Source organism: Capra hircus, chromosome 7 (genome assembly GCF_001704415.2).
Source record: "Capra hircus breed San Clemente chromosome 7, ASM170441v1, whole genome shotgun sequence".
Taxonomy (NCBI): Eukaryota; Metazoa; Chordata; class Mammalia; order Artiodactyla; family Bovidae; genus Capra; species Capra hircus.
In genome coordinates, this window is record NC_030814.1 from 50,557,578 (window position 1) to 50,575,060 (window position 17,483).

Sequence of the window (17,483 nt, forward strand, 5' to 3'; positions counted from 1 at the left end):
TGTTGCTCTAAAGCTTTTTTTGCCTTAATCCTGGACAGTGTGATACTGGGTTTATCACTGCTGTGTACCAGGTAAATTTCTCTCCTTGAGAAAGGACACCTCCCAAAGACAAGGCATCTGGGGGAATTCTGCTGCTCTCACAGAACACTGAGAGTTCTGTGAGTTCAACACTGTGCAGCCACAGAACTTTTAAAAAAGCAATCAGAAATTAGATTACACTAAAATGTTACTTAGACACAGCTCTACACATTCCTTTGCTGGGTAGTATTTGCTCCTCTTCGATTCAGTTCCAAGGCAAGAAAAAAATTTTTAATAAACTTTTATTTTTATATTCAAGATAAAGCATATACACAACTGAATATGGAAATAAATAACTAGAAATGCTTTGGAAACTTTTCCATTTCCCCCTCAAACTCATGAGTCTTTTTTAAACTTCATTTTAAGAAATACAGCAACTATAATACCAAGAGAAAAAAGAACCACAACTGTGTACAGAAACATATAGCCGCCTCTGACTATAAGCTTTAGCTGGAGTTTTAATAAACACAAAAGAGCAAAGACAAAAAGACTCTTCAACAGATTTACTCAAATAGCTTCGCTCGAGAAGAAAAAGGCACAGATTTAAGGGGATGACAGTGATTATTAAGAATATAGTAAATGGGGGCTCAGCCAAAAAGTGATACTTTATGAACTAAGTCTGGAAAAATGAACAAAATGAACTCTTTCCAATTACCTGCCTTCATTAAAATGAACTTTTAAATTAAATTGTATAAACATATGATATAAAGCTGGTACTTAGGAAGTATCTTTGTATATCTCCTCTATGTACAAATCTTTGTATACAACTTCAATGTTCCTGATACATTTTCTATACACCAAAATGGCCCGGGCTTCCCAACTGCACACCTCCAAGTCTCTATGGGGCTTCTTGGCAGCTGGACGGCCCCAGCAGCACTCCCAGGACAGCTAGAAAGAAGAGGGCCAGTTAAATGTAGTCATCTTCAACAGGCTCTCCATTGACGTCACAATAGTGGATAAAGATCGCCACTACTCGCTGAAACACACCCTTCTTCATCTGCCGCATCTCTGAAATTTCCTCTCCTATTGTTTCCATACAGATGTCTGCAGACAGCTGCCCTTTCCTTCGAGGAGCATAGATGGTACCTTGGAAAGTAGAAAGCGAAGGGGAAACAAGATTATCAAAATCGTTTGGGAAGCTACTCTGATTAAGCTGGTCCATGAGATATGCCTGTATCCTCTCATGCAGTGTACTGATATATGTTTAGCTCATGGAATGGGTTCCCATCAGTGTGGTTATAATACTATGCTTGATGCCAAAAAGAGTGCATATGATTAAAGGCCCAAGGAGAAAATGCACCAGAGAGTAAGTCATATATATGTACATTTAGTTTATGAAATCTATTTCCTCCTAAAATCTATACCCAAACTGTTAAGTCCCCAAAAGCTACCCAAGCAGCAGCTCATAATTAGCAGAATTAGTATAAGTGGGACAATTTTGAAACAATATAATTGACCAATTCTTTAATAAAAGAGTAACAAGATCATCAACATTTAGGTTAAAAAAAAAAACAAAACTAAGCAGGAAAATCAGTCTGAAGGGCTCCTTCCTACATATCCCTAGTTAAGTCAATGATTCCCTATTGTACGCATTTAGAGCTACTCTTGTTTTTTGAGCAAGGGGAGAACCAAATAATAACAAAAGGCAAAAACATTTATATGGGAAGTGATTAAAAGCTGCACTGCTTGTAACGCAAACAAAATACTCAGGATTTAATGCTCAAACTAGAGAATAAAAATCAAGTCAGGTCATAATTACTTTCTTCATCATCCTCAAAATCGTATCTGGCAAAGCTGTTAGGTTCTGCTGCCCGTAGTGATCTCAACCAAGGGAAGTCTGAAATCATGGAATACGGCGCTCCATCCACAACACCTAAAGAAGACAGATCAACAGTGCTACCGGAGGGGAAGTAATGACAGGGCCAAATGCTGCAGCATTTCAAAAGCAGCACCAGAGCTATGGATTCCAATTCTAGCTCCGTTATTACTTGGTCATGTGACTTTGACCATCCTTGGTTTTCATTAAGCCTCAGTTTCTCTCCCTTTATGCGTGTGTGTATGTGTTTATACACAAATAGAGGCTAACACAGGTTCCCTCAAGTCAGGGCAACTCAAGCTGTATCAAGTTTCCATTTCTTTTACTTTTTGTTTCCATACTGTTGATTATTTTAGAGATGGCAAAAACTCATACAGGGACAGCAATATTTATCTCATCCCTGCTACCTGCAGATAGTTAATATTCCCATTATTTTGACAAACTGTAAAGCTCCCAATCCTTCCTATCTTTCCTAAGACATGTCTCTCCATCTAGTTAGTTAACAGCTATTAGCTTTCCAACCATTTACAAATAAATGCTCACCTTCTAAAGTATAGATTTCTCTACCCCAGGGATACTTAGGGTACTTCTTTAAGTCATCTTCACTTCGTGTGGCTTCAGGGAAGAATTCATACTTAATGAGCTCTCTGGAGGCAACAAGAAAATTTAAATATTATAAAACTGAAAAAAAAATGTTGGGATATAAGTTAGAAAGGAACTATCAAAATGTGTCTTGCCTTGATTCTAATGAAGATCTCAAACAAAGTATTAAAATAACAAATGCATAAAGACTGATGCATATATTCTGATGATATAAAACATCACAGTTTTGGACTTCCCTGGTGGTCCATGCTAAGTTGCTAAGTTGTGTCTGTTTGCGACCCCATGGACAGTAACCCATGAGGCTCCTCTGTCTATAGGATTTTCTAGGCAAGAATACTGGAGTGGGTTGGCAGTCCAGTGGTTAAGAATCCGTCTGCTAATGCAGAAGACACGGGTTCAATCCCTGTTCCAAGAAGATTCCACATACCATAAGGCAACTAAGCCGGTGGGCCCCAACTACTGGAGCCAACGTGCTCTGGAGCCCATGCTCCAGGGCAAGAGAAGCCACCCTAATAAGAAGTCTGTGCACCACAATGAAGAGTAGCCCCTGCTCACTGCAACTAGAGAAAGCCCACGCACAGCAACAAAGACCTAGTGGAGCCAAAAATAAACATTTTTTTGTTTTTGTTTTTAAACACAGAGTTTTTTAAGATCTTTAATTTGACCTCTTTTAAACATGCTGTGGGGCTTCCCTTGTAGCTCAGTCATTAAAGAGTCTGCCTACAATGCAGGAGACCTGGGTTTGACATCTGGGTCAGGAAGATCCCCTGGATCTTCTGCCACTCCAGTATTCTTGCCTGGAGAATCCCATGGACAGAGGAGGCTGGCAGGCTACAGTCCATGGGGTCCCAAGAGTCGGACACTACTTAGCGACTAAACCACCACAACCAACCAAACATGCTGTAGGCTAAAGGCATGAAACTAAAGGTACATGTACAGCCTGTTCTTGTGGTTTTTAAGTTTGAAAATAAAAAGTTACAAACATACATGTATGCATTTTAGTTTTAAGTCTTATTTCCCTCATTTTTTTTCACTATTTCATGTGTGTCAGTGCCTGAAAAGCCTGGATGAAATCATTTAAAATAAAAAACAATTAGGATTTGTTTCTGGGTGTCCTTGCTCCACGGAATGATACAGAAGGCTGTCAGGGCTGCAAATTACTTACTGGTTAATGTTTGCTATCGTGTCCATCCAGCTGCGAATGCGCACCTTGTTCCGGACGTTGGGAGGGTTACTGAATTCATGGATAATACAGATATGATAGGGGTAGGGACCACTAAATAGCTTCTGCTCCAATGTTAGTGTGTCCACCTGTGGAAAATACCAGAGAGGATTTGGAACCAAGGAAGAGAATGCCTTAGCAATCTATCTCCTCGGGCTTGAACAATCTTTCCTTGGGACCTCAGTTTTTGAATCTTTGGCTGATTTGAAAATCAAATAGTCACATTCTGCCCTGAACACAACTTGCCATGCTAGGAATAAGGCTAAGCAAACTCATCTGTCTAGCAAGCTCAACAATTTACATCTCACTGTTATATAAATGCACATTAAACCAGAGAATCTGGATTTAGGTAACTGATCCCAGCAATTCACTTCTGAGTATGTCCTTTACAGGTTTAAAGACAATACATTATAGAACTGTGAGTGTAGAATCATACACCTCATTCTAACTGGACTACTGTCCATTCCTAAAGACAGAACACATTTCCTTGCTTCCTTGTAGCTTTTGTTCACACTGCATCCCTATTACACTTACGAATTCCCACTTTACCATCTTACTGACATACATGTCTACCTCCTTTGTGGAAAGGCAAATTTCTCAAGGGAAGGCTGATGACCTGTGTATTTTTCAGCCCCAGTAAATTATAAACATTCAACAAGCAATCTGTGTACTGAAATGACTCTTTTCAGGCCAGGTTCAAACACTGACTGCAAACACTGATTGTTTAAAGCCTAATATTTCCTTTAAACGTTCTTTTGACATTAAGCAGTTTCACATGCAATGCTACTCTTTTTCCCCTCAGTTTTACTGAGAATTAATTGACACATATCACTGTATACACTTAAGGTATACAGCACGATGATTTATTAATATATATATATTGTGAAATTTTACCACAAAAGGTTCAGCTAACAGCCATCATCTCATATGGATATTATAAAATGTTTACTCTTGATAATGATAATGGTAATAACAGCAACTATCATTTGATTGCATGGTATATGCCAGAAACGGTGCTAGCACTTCACATGTATTAGTTTAACCATTACAGTGACTGCAGGTTTTTACTCTTCTAATTTTAGAGATGAAGAAACTAAAACACAGAAGTCAAGCAATCTGCTACAGATCAGTGAACCAGAACTGGAACCAGGAAGTCTGAAACCAGAGTCTGCTCTTTACCACAGGCAACTTTTAATAAGTATAAAAACTTGTTGAAAAACAACTCTCTTCATCATATAACTTGCTAAAAGCCTCACAACGATCTATTAGAGAAGCAATGATGCAGAAAACTGCAAGATAGTCTAGGTTGGTTAAAAAACTGGAGAATCCAAAGAAACATTACTGTGGATTCAGCAACTGAATAAAAGCCAATTTTAAAAAGGCTGAAGACTAACAAAGGACGAGTGCAATATGTTATCACCAAAAAGAAGCAGAGCTTGTTACCTGCTGCATGGGGCGTAGGTATATGATACGGTTTCTTTCAGGAGGCATCCTTAGTATCTGGTCTAATACCTGATCCATATTCAGTTTCTTGCACTGCGCATAATCAAATCGGTTTACGATTGGTGCGTTTTCTACTTTTAAATGTTTCAGTACCCTGCATCTTGTAGCTACAGAATGAAAACAAAGGTAAGATCTACAAATAATTTACACAAAATAACAGAGCAATGAATATAGCCTATTTGGAATCCTCTTTCCAGGATTGGCACATCTTTCATTAGCATAAAATACTGCAGATAAAAATATCTTTAACACAGGCCAAGTATTATTATACAGGACAACTGACAGTCATCAAAATGACTTGAAAATATGATTCTGTCCCATTCAAAGGAAGACTGTCACCCTCATGCTAGAAGGGAGCTGAAGGTACCTTTTCCTATCTAAGATGTTACTGACAAGAAATTCAAGTCTCAGAGAACGACTTGCCTAAATACAGGAATTGTTTAGGAAATGTTTCTTGAAGAGGATGAATGATTGCAACTATTGAACTATACCAACTTTATGGGTAATGGTTCACATATGTTATCTTTCATTTGCCCACAGGGAATAAGCAGTGTTGATTTCAATTCTTATCACAGTATAAAACCAGAACCTTAAAAAAAAACAAAAAACTCAGAAATATTTGGATACTTTGGTCTAAAGTTGTACAGTCCAGTATGGTAGTCACTAGATACCTGGAGCTATTTAAATTTAAATTAACTAAAATATAATAAAACAATTTAGTTCCTCAGACACTAGTCACAGTTCAAATGTTCAAAAGTCAAAAGTAGCCAGTGGTTACACATAAAACAACAGAGATACAGAATATTCCATCACTGCAGAAAGTACTACTGAAAGTGCTGCTCTGAAACATGATTAAATATTCTTCCCATTTAACATACAAATGTGAGGTTATGGAGAAAAGTAAATGTGACACATTTTAACTACAGTAAGATACCAATTTCAGAAAAATACCCCCTTTCTTTTTTTTAATCTCACATATCATATACATAGGTGTAAGCATGTATCAATCACTCCATTAAACCGTGGCAAATGTTTTGTAAAGTAAGTATAATTATGTATACTTTACAGACCGAAAAAAATCAATGCAGAATACGTAAGCTGCACAAAGCAAGAAACAAGTCAGTTCTTAATGATTTTACATGGATAGTATCAAAAACAATTTTGAGTAATAATGGAAAAATTAACAGATAATGCATGGGGCATACTATGTACCTGAAGCTTTTAACTCACGCATTTTCAATTTAAAAATTTTAAACTTTGAATAACTCACTTATTTGCTCAGAGATAAATATGTATATTAAAAAGACATGAGAAATGTACTGGAATCATATATATTAAATACACGACCAAAGGTAATGGGAGCCAATGGGACTGGCAATGAGGGACAAATGGGCCTGGAAAGAAAAGTAGGGCCTAGACTAAGGATGTGCCATGAACTGAGGTTATGATTGATGGTATCATATCCAGAGCAGTCAAACACTTAAGGCCCAGTCACTACTCCCTCTGTAAACACACACGTAAAGACATGTCCAACACCACAGCTAAAAAATAGCAAAGAAGGATTCAAGGTGAGGCCTACTTGACTCCAAAGCCCAAAAATGCTGTTGACTTAACCTCTATCAGATCAAGTTGCAATTATCTTGAGGAGGAAACTGGAGGAGAGTCTATATTAAAAGATAGACTAAGTCTCTGCACATGACCCCCTGCAAATACTACAGAGTTGAGAACTACAGAATGAGGACAGAATTAGAAAAATCTAACTGATTCTTTTGAAAAAGCAATACAGTAATGTTGTTATAGTATTTATGACACTTTAATCCTTGAAGCTAAGTCAGATGCTGTAGTACGACATGGGCCTAAGTACATACCATGGATGAACATCATCTTGGGACAGTCTTTCAGCACTAGATCTGTGATTCCACAGTTGGTCATAGTGACTCCAACAAGATTTTTGGATTTTAATACAAGGACCTACAAGGAAAAAAATTTAAAAGATGTACCTTCTAGAGTATGTACTTTTTCTTTAAAAAAACAAAACTAATGTTTTCACTGGCACAATTGAGAAGCAACTACTACCAATCTCTTCTCTTTAGGGCAAAGAAAATAGGTAAAGACGGAAACTTTAGTTCCTTTACATTCTTCAGGGACTGGGCAGGACTGAAAGGTAAGTGAAGGTTTTCCCCTTCACCTGCACATGGTCATCTTCAATCACAGGATCACTGGTACTGGTGGACTTATCCGCTGTCCGCTTCCGCTTCATGGCGTGACGTGGCTTTGCTTTGGCCACTTCTAAAAAAGGTGAGAGGAAATAAAAATTTTAGCTTTGTTGTCTTTCCTTCAAAGAGAGCACATTCAAATGCATAGGTATAAACTCCATTAAGGCAACTCTCAATTCTACTACTTGATTCTCAAAGGAATACAAACAGACTGGCATTTCCAATGACTTCCAAAATAAGATAACCTTCCACTGTCTCAAACATACCAACGTCAAATATACACCATGCTCTTCATACCTGGGCCATTCCAACAATCTAACCAACATTCTCGTCTCTAGACACTCAAGCCATCCTAAATACTACTGGTAAGATTAAACTCACCGATTTCCTGCTAAACAACTTTAAATCACTGACTGCTGCTTAGGGAATACATATTGATGCCTGACATTTGGAGCTATACTTTAGCCCCAACCTTTCTCAATTTTACCCCATACCATATCCTAGTCATCTCCTATTGCCAATGGCTCTGAAGTCACTGATCATTTTAGCTTTTCCTGCCCACCTTTCCTGACTTCAATTTTTGAAATACTATCCATCCCTGAAAGGTCCAGTTTAAATGCTACCTGCTCTAATAAGTCACCTGGATCCCCAAACATCTGGTTCTATAATTCCCTGTATATGTTTTATTTCTCCATTTAAACTAAAAGCTCCTTGAAGACAACATTGTCTTATTTCATCTTTGTATCAACGTCAGCTGCTAACAATGAGCTAAAATGAACATTTATTGAATGAAATGGCACTCAACATTCACTGAATGATTGAAAGCATCACAGATACATCAATGGAGTAACAATAATAGCAAATATTTACTGAGCGCTTACTGTGTGTCAGGCACTTTTCTCAGGGTTTTACTTATATTAACTAATTTAATCCTGTTAACAGCCCTCTGAGATAGATTATTCTCCTTGCTTTATAAATAAGTAAACTCAGACATGGTAAAAGAAAACAGTTTACCAAGCTATTTACCACTGTGCTAGAAAACCTGCAATAACTTATCTGCCAGAGCGTGCCTGCTGCTGCTGCTGCTAAGTTGCTTCAGTCATGCCCGACTCTGTGCGACCCCATAGACGGCAGCCCACCAGGCTCCCCCGTCCCTAGGGTTCTTCAGGCAAGAACACTGGAGTGGGTTGCCACTGCTTTCTCCAATGCTTCACTTTTACTTTCAAACCCCGCCTAGTAAAGCTCTAATTCACTTACTAGTATTGTTTTAAAACATTATAATTTAATTATATAATCATCAAATATCATGTTGATATTATTTAAGTACAAGTTCAAAATTCATCTCAAAAACTTAACAAGCACATATATTTTCCAAGACAAAACAAGATACTAAATCACTGTCTTCATTTAGAGTCATTCTGTAGCAGAGCATATACTGAATGAAGTAAGGTTGACATTTATTAATTAAATCCCACCACACTGCACACTACTACTAGATTATAAACATTCCACTTGGTAACTCTCTCACTTCAAACTTGAAAGTCTACAAAGAAAGGGAAACAAGGTACAAATACTGGAAATTTCTGAAGGCCTGGGGTTATATAGGAACCCTGTATAATCAGTTCAAGTGGTTTTTTTCTTTTTTCAATATACCAGAACTCTTTCCTCCACCATTCAAAATCTTTGTGAAATATTATACAAAACAACTGAAGACAGCTACTTTGGTTGAAGCCTAGAAGGGAGTCCAAGAGTTTTTACCTATCAAACTTCCTCCAAGGACTCTGAACCCAAGCAAAAACCTTGGGTTTCTGGAAAAGAAAACTACTGATACACCGAAGGCCAACTTACACAGTACTCCTGAAGGAGCTTCATGAATAGTCTAATTATCTTCACTGACAGGGTATCTAACAGCAGCACCATTTCATACAACAGCCAAATTTCACACACCTGTTTCAACCAGTAAGAAGTCCTGGTTCCTTCTCCCAGTACCACAAAAGCAAAAACAGGTTTGCTTCCATTCCTTCATCACAGTGTTCAAATAAGACTCTTCTAACAGCACTCTCCTTTCATGCTCCAATTTTCAACCTCTCACCGTCATGGATTGCTTCCCTCCCCTACTCTTCAACTGATCAGAGTATGGGGCTCAAAGTTAAATTTCCTATTCTCCTGAGTATCCAAATTGGCAGTTTGTTTTCTAAGAAAAATTGTAAAACTAAGTCACATTGTATATGTAGACAATCTTGAAAAACAAATGCTTCCCAATGTAAAAAGAAAACAGAGTTCATTGTGCTTTTTTCTTATGCCTCCTTCTCTGTTTAGGGACAATCTTTAGTGATTTTATACATCCACCAGCATCAACATACCTCATATGATGGCTCCTACCACTTATTAAGTTCACAAGTACTCACTCAAGACCCATACCATGTAAGACATTGTGCTAGAAGCTGGGAATATTATGGTGAGCAAGCAGACACTGTCCCTGCCCTCATGGAGCTCATAGTCTATTGGAAAAATAGACAGTAAAACACGGAATCACAATACACAGTGTAGTTGACACTAATGAAGATGCTACAGAAACACAGAAAAGCAGACCAGCGTAGTCACGGGTGTTAAGGAAACAGGTCGGGGTTCATGGGCCCCGCACCATACTCATCTTGATGCCGTTCTCTGACAATCCAGTTACTTATTTCTGTGATGTTTATTTTATAAATCATTATCCAATGAGGAGAAAAAGAACAACGTACAGGCATTTATTCCCAATACAGGAAATCACAAGACAAATAACTTCTTCTAACACGGTTTTAACACTACATAGGGCCATAAATAAAAAGCCAAATTAAAAACTCAAATATTTTCTTTGAAGTGATTTTAAAAATATCTGTAACACTCAGTCAAGTTTGTTCTTTTATTGGTTTGGACTTTTCTCCTTAAAACTTTTAAAGCAGAATGGCCAACAGATATAAAAAAACATGCTAGATTAAAAATTGCAAACTGAAAGTCACTCACATAACTTGTTCTTCCCAAAAGAGATAGGGAAAATTTAAAAATCAGCAGTTTGAAATTTCCCCATAAAAGCTGTTATTGAAAGTAAATGAACATTTGTATTGTGTTTAAAAATATTAGCAAGTAATTTACCTACCATATACACTATACGCATTAACTATAGACATTATGAGTCTTCCCAAATTGAAATAAAAAAAAATCAGTAAGACAACAGATATAATTTACCTAAAAAAGTAAAAAGCACTACATAAATTTAATTCTAGTAAATTATTTAACCAAAGAAAAAGTTCTAGTCACGAAATAAGTCAGAAGAAAGTGGCAAAGGGAATAACAAAACATAAGGCAAAGAAGTCAAACCCCCTCCCCTAAGATGGTTAATGTGAAGGACCCATTTTAAAAACACAAGCAACCCCCCCCCCAACCCCCACAAAAAAAGTAACAACTCTTAAAACTTTACCAAGGCACAGGAGACAAAATGAGTCCCTAAAGAGGAAGACTCAAAAACTGATCATTATCTTTCAGTCAATCAATGTAAAGGAATTACAAACAAAACATAGGAAAGTTTGTTTCTGCAACTTGACAAATTATAAAACTATAAGAATAAGTGATAAATGCATGACTAACCAAGGACATTTCGCAAAGAGTAATGAAAGAGGACAGAACACTGGAATAGGGCAGCATGCCAAGAGGTGAGCTGCAACAGAGGCCAAGTACACGATGAGACAGTGTTTCAAAACCGCGGTGAGGATGGGCGTCAGTAAGTAGTGCTCAGACAATCGGGTGACAATTTGTAATTAAAGGACAGTTCCCAAAGATTCTAGTAAAGATTTAAACTAAAATAAGTAAACACATGAATAAAAGAATGAGAAGATGTGAACAATTATCTGAGCTAGGTGTACAGAAGGCTTTCCACAGCATAGAAATAAACTGAACATGTAGATCAAAACTAAAACATGTGGATCTGACTTTACACACATGAAAAACCATACAGCAAAGGGTGTCCCAATGAGGTGCTTCTGTTTAACGGGCACAGACGTTCAATGTGGCGCAATGAAACAGTTGAGCTGGATGGTGGTGATGGATGCGTTAACAATGTGAATATACCTAATGCTAATAAGCTACATACTACAAAATGATTAAAATGGTAAATCCATGTTATGTATAAAAAAAGATAAAAAGCATTTAAAATTCAAGCTGGGAAAAGTATTTTCATCATGGCAGAACTAATGTTTGCAAAGCATAATAAAATCTTCAAATAAAACTCATATACTTTGAGTTTATGACTTATAACAGTACATAAGTAAGGTCTCATATTTATCTTACAAAATCTTGCTTTTGTTAGTTTAACTCCACATGATTTAATCAACTCTACTTAGTATATAAAAAGGTACTCTATGTGCTGGGTGTTGATGTAAATATTTTAAAATTGAGTGAGACTTAAGAGAAAATGAAATGTATTATTATTCACTGACAGCTATATACAACTTAATAAAGGCAGCAGAGAGTATTTAAAAATAAGATCAAAAATATAAACAGAATTATAATTAAGAAATGTGCTTTACCCCTACCAAATCCAATGCCTTGGCATACAAATAAATATTAATGAAACTTATATATATGTACATCTTGAATATATCTTCATCAAAATAATTCTCAGCTAAACCACTTACTTACCTGCTTATCTCCTGGCAAACCTGACTGGAAACAAAACTAGACTTTGGAAAAAATTACTAAATACTGCAGAAGCAGATATTAGGGGTATACCCAACAACTTACAGTCCTTACCTTTTGGCTAAGGTTTTAAAACTTACTAGTTAAGTCTTAAAAGTTAAGACTTCTGAATGTGGAATGGGAGCAGAGCTTATATACTGGGAATAAGACATCAGAATCAGTACAGTATTTAAGGTCAATACATATACACAATTATACTTTTCTTAGAAGCATAGCTATCTAAGCTTTTCTTGGCTGGATATCTTACAAGCTGTTTCACATGCCACCCCGACTCCCCACTCCCATCCCACTGCTGAAAATTAGCTCAAGATCTATATGATCATAGAACCCAAACATAGAAATCAATTTGCCAAACTGGCTTTCTGTAAGAAAACTTTTAGAACGAGCAAATGCTCTTCTCTGGTCCTAACCTGCAGTAGCTAATCCTGGCAGCATTGTCATACCTGACTCAGATACCAGCGGTACATGGGAGAGTCTGCTCCTGGCCCTTGTTAGGGGCCTCCGAGGGTAGTCTTCATTAGACTGCACGTCACAGCGCTCAGGCTGGGAGCTCCCCCTCCTGTCCTCACCTGTAGCCCCAGAGCCACTCCCATTAGTCCTCTCATCATGTGCTGGGCCTGAAGACCCCCCTTGTGGCAGAGTCCTAAAGGAAAAGGCGGATCTCGTACCATCCGGGCCATTCACAACACAGGCTCGGCTGGTTGAAGGACGTTCCTCATCAGAACACCTGCTAGTTCTCCTGTGGGATTCCTGGGGCCTGTGACAGCAGCATCTGGGGCAGACAGAACTCTCTGCATCTCCCTCCTCCATGGCCTCAGAGTCCTCTGACCCACCGGGGGAGCAGACACACTGCCTGGGCACATCCACTTCTGCAGGGCTAGGCTCGGAAGAGCCGCTGCTGTTCACCGTCCTCACAAAGTCGGGGCTTTGAGAAGCAGTGCTGTGTGAGCTGGAGTTTCCCACTGTGCTGGCGGTGGTGCTGCTGCAGCTGGGATAAACATCCTTGTTTTTTTTCTTTTCAGGAATATCCCTAGCTGCTTTCATATCGGCTTTGATCTGCTCACTGGTGACCTGACAGCCTTTCTCACAGCTGCTTTCCTCGAGAGGAAACTGCTTCGACTGGCCCATCTGATGGGAGTTGTACCTCTTTCGAAGTGGAGTCTTGCCTTTTCCACTTACTGCTTACAGAAAAAGAAGAATGGCCCGAGGAAAAGAAAAGATTTCAGTACAAATTCTGGACAAAAGGTAAGAGTAAATCTGGAACAGGAACAACGTACACTAATTTTCCTAAGGCATAACGGTGACCACATCACTCAGCTGCTCAAGAGTTCTCTACGGCTCTCTAGTGCCTATCTGATTAACACTCTTGATATCAGCTGTCACGGCTTGTCATGACCTAATTGCAAACTAACCTTCCATTCTTGTCTCGTCTATAAACATTCTACACCCCCACCCAAACTTTTCTTTGAATATACCCCTGGCTTATTACCTAGGAGCCTTTATTCTCACCCGTTTTTTTTGGCTTTGGACATCTGTTCATTCTCTTCTGCACTCCCACCCCAGAGCCACAATAGTACATGCCCTAAAATATAATCTGTTTCTGATCTGACTCTTCAACCAGACTTGAGGTTCTGTACAGAGGGAGGGAAATAGAGAGGTCAAGACTTATTCATCTCACCCCTCACAACACCTAACACAGTAACTGTGGGCAGAGTAAGGCTGAATGAATATACAAAAGCATACTTATATTAGGTTTTGTCTGGCTGACACAAAATCTGGTTTCTAAATTCAGAAATTAAACTTTCTAGGAAACATTAGGTTAGTCAGCTGGTCACATGACTTTTCCTAAATGTCAGTGTCCATAAAACCTCCTTTAAACAAGTGTAAAGATAAATCTGAATTTCTTAAAAGGAATAAAGTAAGAAGTGAATAATCAGTTAGTGGTTAGTAAGTTATTCCAAGTCTAAAGAACTCAGCTTACCATACACAGAAATGTGTGTATATTTCAGGTTTGGTGTTAAATGTGTACAAATATATACTAAACATTCAGATACTTTAAGGAATAGGGTCTTCAAGGAAAAATGAGTGGACAATTTAAAAACACCTCATCCTTTGCACAAGATGGTAAGCATATGGTTCTGAGAAAGAAGGGAAGACCAAGGAAAGAAGTATAAACCTAAAAGTTAACAGAAATAAAGTTTCTTGGTGAGGCAAATGGCAGAAGGTTGTAGACTGGATTTAAAGGGAGACAAGGGATTATAAGAACATACTTCAGGAGTTCCTCAAGCACCAAACTAACCACCACCATTTGCTAAATAAGCACAAGTGGACAGATGACCACCTGGGGAACGGTTGTTCTTCACTGCTCTAGATGACTCAGCTGTCATCTTTCAGGTGAGGCACAGGCCCCTCACTAATCCCTGATACTCTGATGCCACAATTTCCTAAAGCCTCCACTATGGGACTGCCCATCCTCACATCTTCTCTTCCCTGAGCCCCGATTCTACAATATTCCTGTGCTGCACTCGCCCCTGGCAGTGCCACTCAGATTTCCCTCTCTTGCTTGTTCTGCTGCCTTTCTTGCCCCCTGTCACATTTCATAAGGACATGTCAACTGTACCACAAGCTGTGGCAGGGACACAGTATGCAAAGACCAGTGTGTCTGCTCTCATGGTGACTCTCACCAACAGGCCAGAGTGAGACACAGCCTCTCACCTGATAATTCCCTAGACTGCACAGACTCTCTGGTTTTTTCTTCACGCTCAGAGAAACGCCGGGAACCATTCTTAGGAATCCAGACTTCTTGGAGTTCTAGACTGTCTTCTTCATCATCACTCTCTGAGTCATGAACAGTAATTGGGGGTGGTTTTACTACACGCTGAAGACCACTGGGTCCTAAAACAAAGAGCAAAGGCATAACAGTCAATTTTTGCCCACGAACGACTTTCACTCAAAATATTGTTCCAGTATTTTGGGATCAGAGAGATGCTTTGGCTCTATGAAACCTCCCTGATCACTCATTTTCATGCACATACACTCAGATGAGACACTGTGAAAACACTTTATTTCTAAAGCATTATGTAAACATTAAGTATGACTAATATACCACCCAACATTATAAAGGAAATTAAAGTAGAAGAGCATATGGCATCTTCCTTTAAGATCTTCACTGTTGGAAAGAGTCACATAATTATTCTAAAAATAATACTCATTATTATCATTTGAAAAATAGGCTAGATATTTTCCAAATTTTGCAAATGTCTGAATGAAAGCAAGCCTCTGACACCTATAGACTGGTGAGAATTCTGCATTCTTTAAGTACAGGTCTAATGCACTGGATGTCACAGATATGTTCTTGAAAGGCTGGATGCATGCTACAATTTGGTTCTTTGATTATTTATGTAAGAAATGTTTGGGGCTTCCCTGGTGGCTCAGTGGTAAAGAATTTGCCTGCCATTGCAGGAGACGTGGATTCGATCCCTGGGTTGGGGAGATCCCCTGGAGTAAGAAGTGGCACCCAATGCAGTATTCTTGCCCAGGAAATCCCAGGGACAGTAGAGCTCGGCAGGCTGCGGGCCATGAGGTCACAAAGAGTCAGACACGACTTGGTGACTAAACAACAACAAAAAATTTTTTGTCTGCTTGGCATTGCACATTGTAAACCTTCAGCTCTCACAACCCACTTTTCTCTGACAAGTGAGGAAATTTCCTGCCTTTTTCCTGTCATACTGTATAATGCCTGGCACAGGGTAGGCACTCAAGTATTTGTTGAGTGAGCGACTGCATCTGTAAGACACTTAAAACAAGGGTAGTTAAAGATGTTTTCAATTCAAAGGCAAGGTAGCATTTGAACAGACCAGGAGTGAGCAAATTTAGTTCTCATCTCAATTCTGTTCCTTGATCAATGGCTGAGTGGTCTTGAGTAAACCAGTCAAACTTTTCAAAGAATATTAGTTTCCCTATCTGTAAAGATGAAAGATTATATCAGGTAATCTTTATGGATTATATGACTGCTCTAAATGACCCAGTGCCAAACTGAGACTAGATCTTGTTCTGTTTATTATACCAAATCAACCTCTCCACTGCTTCTTCTCCCCACCAAAATGAAGGGAGAGAATAAGCAGAACATTTAATCAGGTTATTTTCTTATTTATAACTTGAGTGTTTTATTTTCTCTATACACACACATATGTGTGTATACCAATAAAGAGGAACTGCTGCCACATTTACAAAAAAATAAAAAACAAACTAATAAGATACACACACACATACACAGAGCAAGAAATAACACAGGCCTAGTCAAAAAAATAGGCAGTGGCACCCCACTCCAGTACTCTTGCCTGGAAAATCCCATGGACGGAGGAGCCTGGTGGGCTGCAGTCCATGGGGTCGCTAAGAGTCAGACACGACTGAGCAACTTCACTTTGACTTTTCACTTTCAAGCATTGGAGAAGGAAATGGCACCCCATTCCAGTGTTCTTGCCTGGAGAATCCCAGGGATGGCGGGAGCCTGGTGGGCTGCCGTCTATGGGGTCGCACAGTCGGACACAACTGAAGCGACTTAGCAGTAGCAGCAGTCAAAAATAAACAGCATGTAACACATCATTAGCTGTCATGTCAAAAAAAACCCATCATTCTCAATGTTTTCCTTTCTTCATTAAAGTCAGGCCCTAGTTTTTAGAACCATGAATGTGGGAAGTCACATGATTACCAGCTTGTTCCTCGTCAACATCCACAGGAATAACTGCCTGACTGTGAGCTGGAGTCTCATGTCCACTCTCGGCCATCACCTCTGCATCTTCTTGCACCATGTCTTCCATCTCATTCAGTGCTTAAACAAAAATAACCACAGTCAAAGTAAAACCAGGAGATGTCTAAGAAAACCACAATGGCAGGCAAAACTGTGGCACCATTAAGAAATGAACAGCCTCATGATCATTAGGCCCATTCTAAAAGAGTATCATGTAAATGTGCTTCATTCTATCGACATCAACACGAAGCGTTCAATTCTATAGGAGGGGAGACCACAGACGGCAAAAGGATTACTTGATAGAGAAAGTCCATCATTTTAAGGTGAAAGGATTGAGAAAGGTACAGATGAAAGAAGAGAGCACTGATTTATTCCTGAAGATGTTACCAGGGATGGCTATATACGGCAACTGTTTGTCTCCCTCTAAGCTATTTGTTTGATGGCAGTGACAGCCAGCTACTGCAAGATCTCATGATCATCTTATAAGCAGTTAGTCTTGTATCTGCCACCTGAACCAAGATGCATTGAGCAAGCAAGCTCGAATTGTTTTTTTCTGCTCTC

At 38.9% G+C, this 17,483-nt stretch overlaps 1 protein-coding gene across 4 annotated transcripts in view; it reads right to left on the reverse strand.

The window, feature by feature from the left end:
* FBXO38 (F-box protein 38) overlaps positions 303-17,483 on the reverse strand; it is a 66,942-nt gene continuing 49,761 nt past the window's right edge. For 2 of the 4 annotated variants that reach the window (XM_005683134.3, XM_005683135.3), the window contains 10 exons: positions 16,884-17,003; positions 14,888-15,067; positions 12,616-13,350; positions 7,411-7,511; positions 7,091-7,193; positions 5,163-5,329; positions 3,663-3,808; positions 2,438-2,541; positions 1,838-1,951; positions 303-1,164 (listed from right to left, as the gene is read on the reverse strand). In XM_005683134.3, the coding sequence (XP_005683191.1) occupies positions 986-1,164; positions 1,838-1,951; positions 2,438-2,541; positions 3,663-3,808; positions 5,163-5,329; positions 7,091-7,193; positions 7,411-7,511; positions 12,616-13,350; positions 14,888-15,067; positions 16,884-17,003 (1,949 nt within the window). In that variant the 3' untranslated portion in view covers positions 303-985. The remainder of the gene's footprint in view (positions 1,165-1,837; positions 1,952-2,437; positions 2,542-3,662; positions 3,809-5,162; positions 5,330-7,090; positions 7,194-7,410; positions 7,512-12,615; positions 13,351-14,887; positions 15,068-16,883; positions 17,004-17,483) is intronic. The other 2 variants (XM_005683137.2, XM_005683138.2) reach the window with 2 other exon arrangements.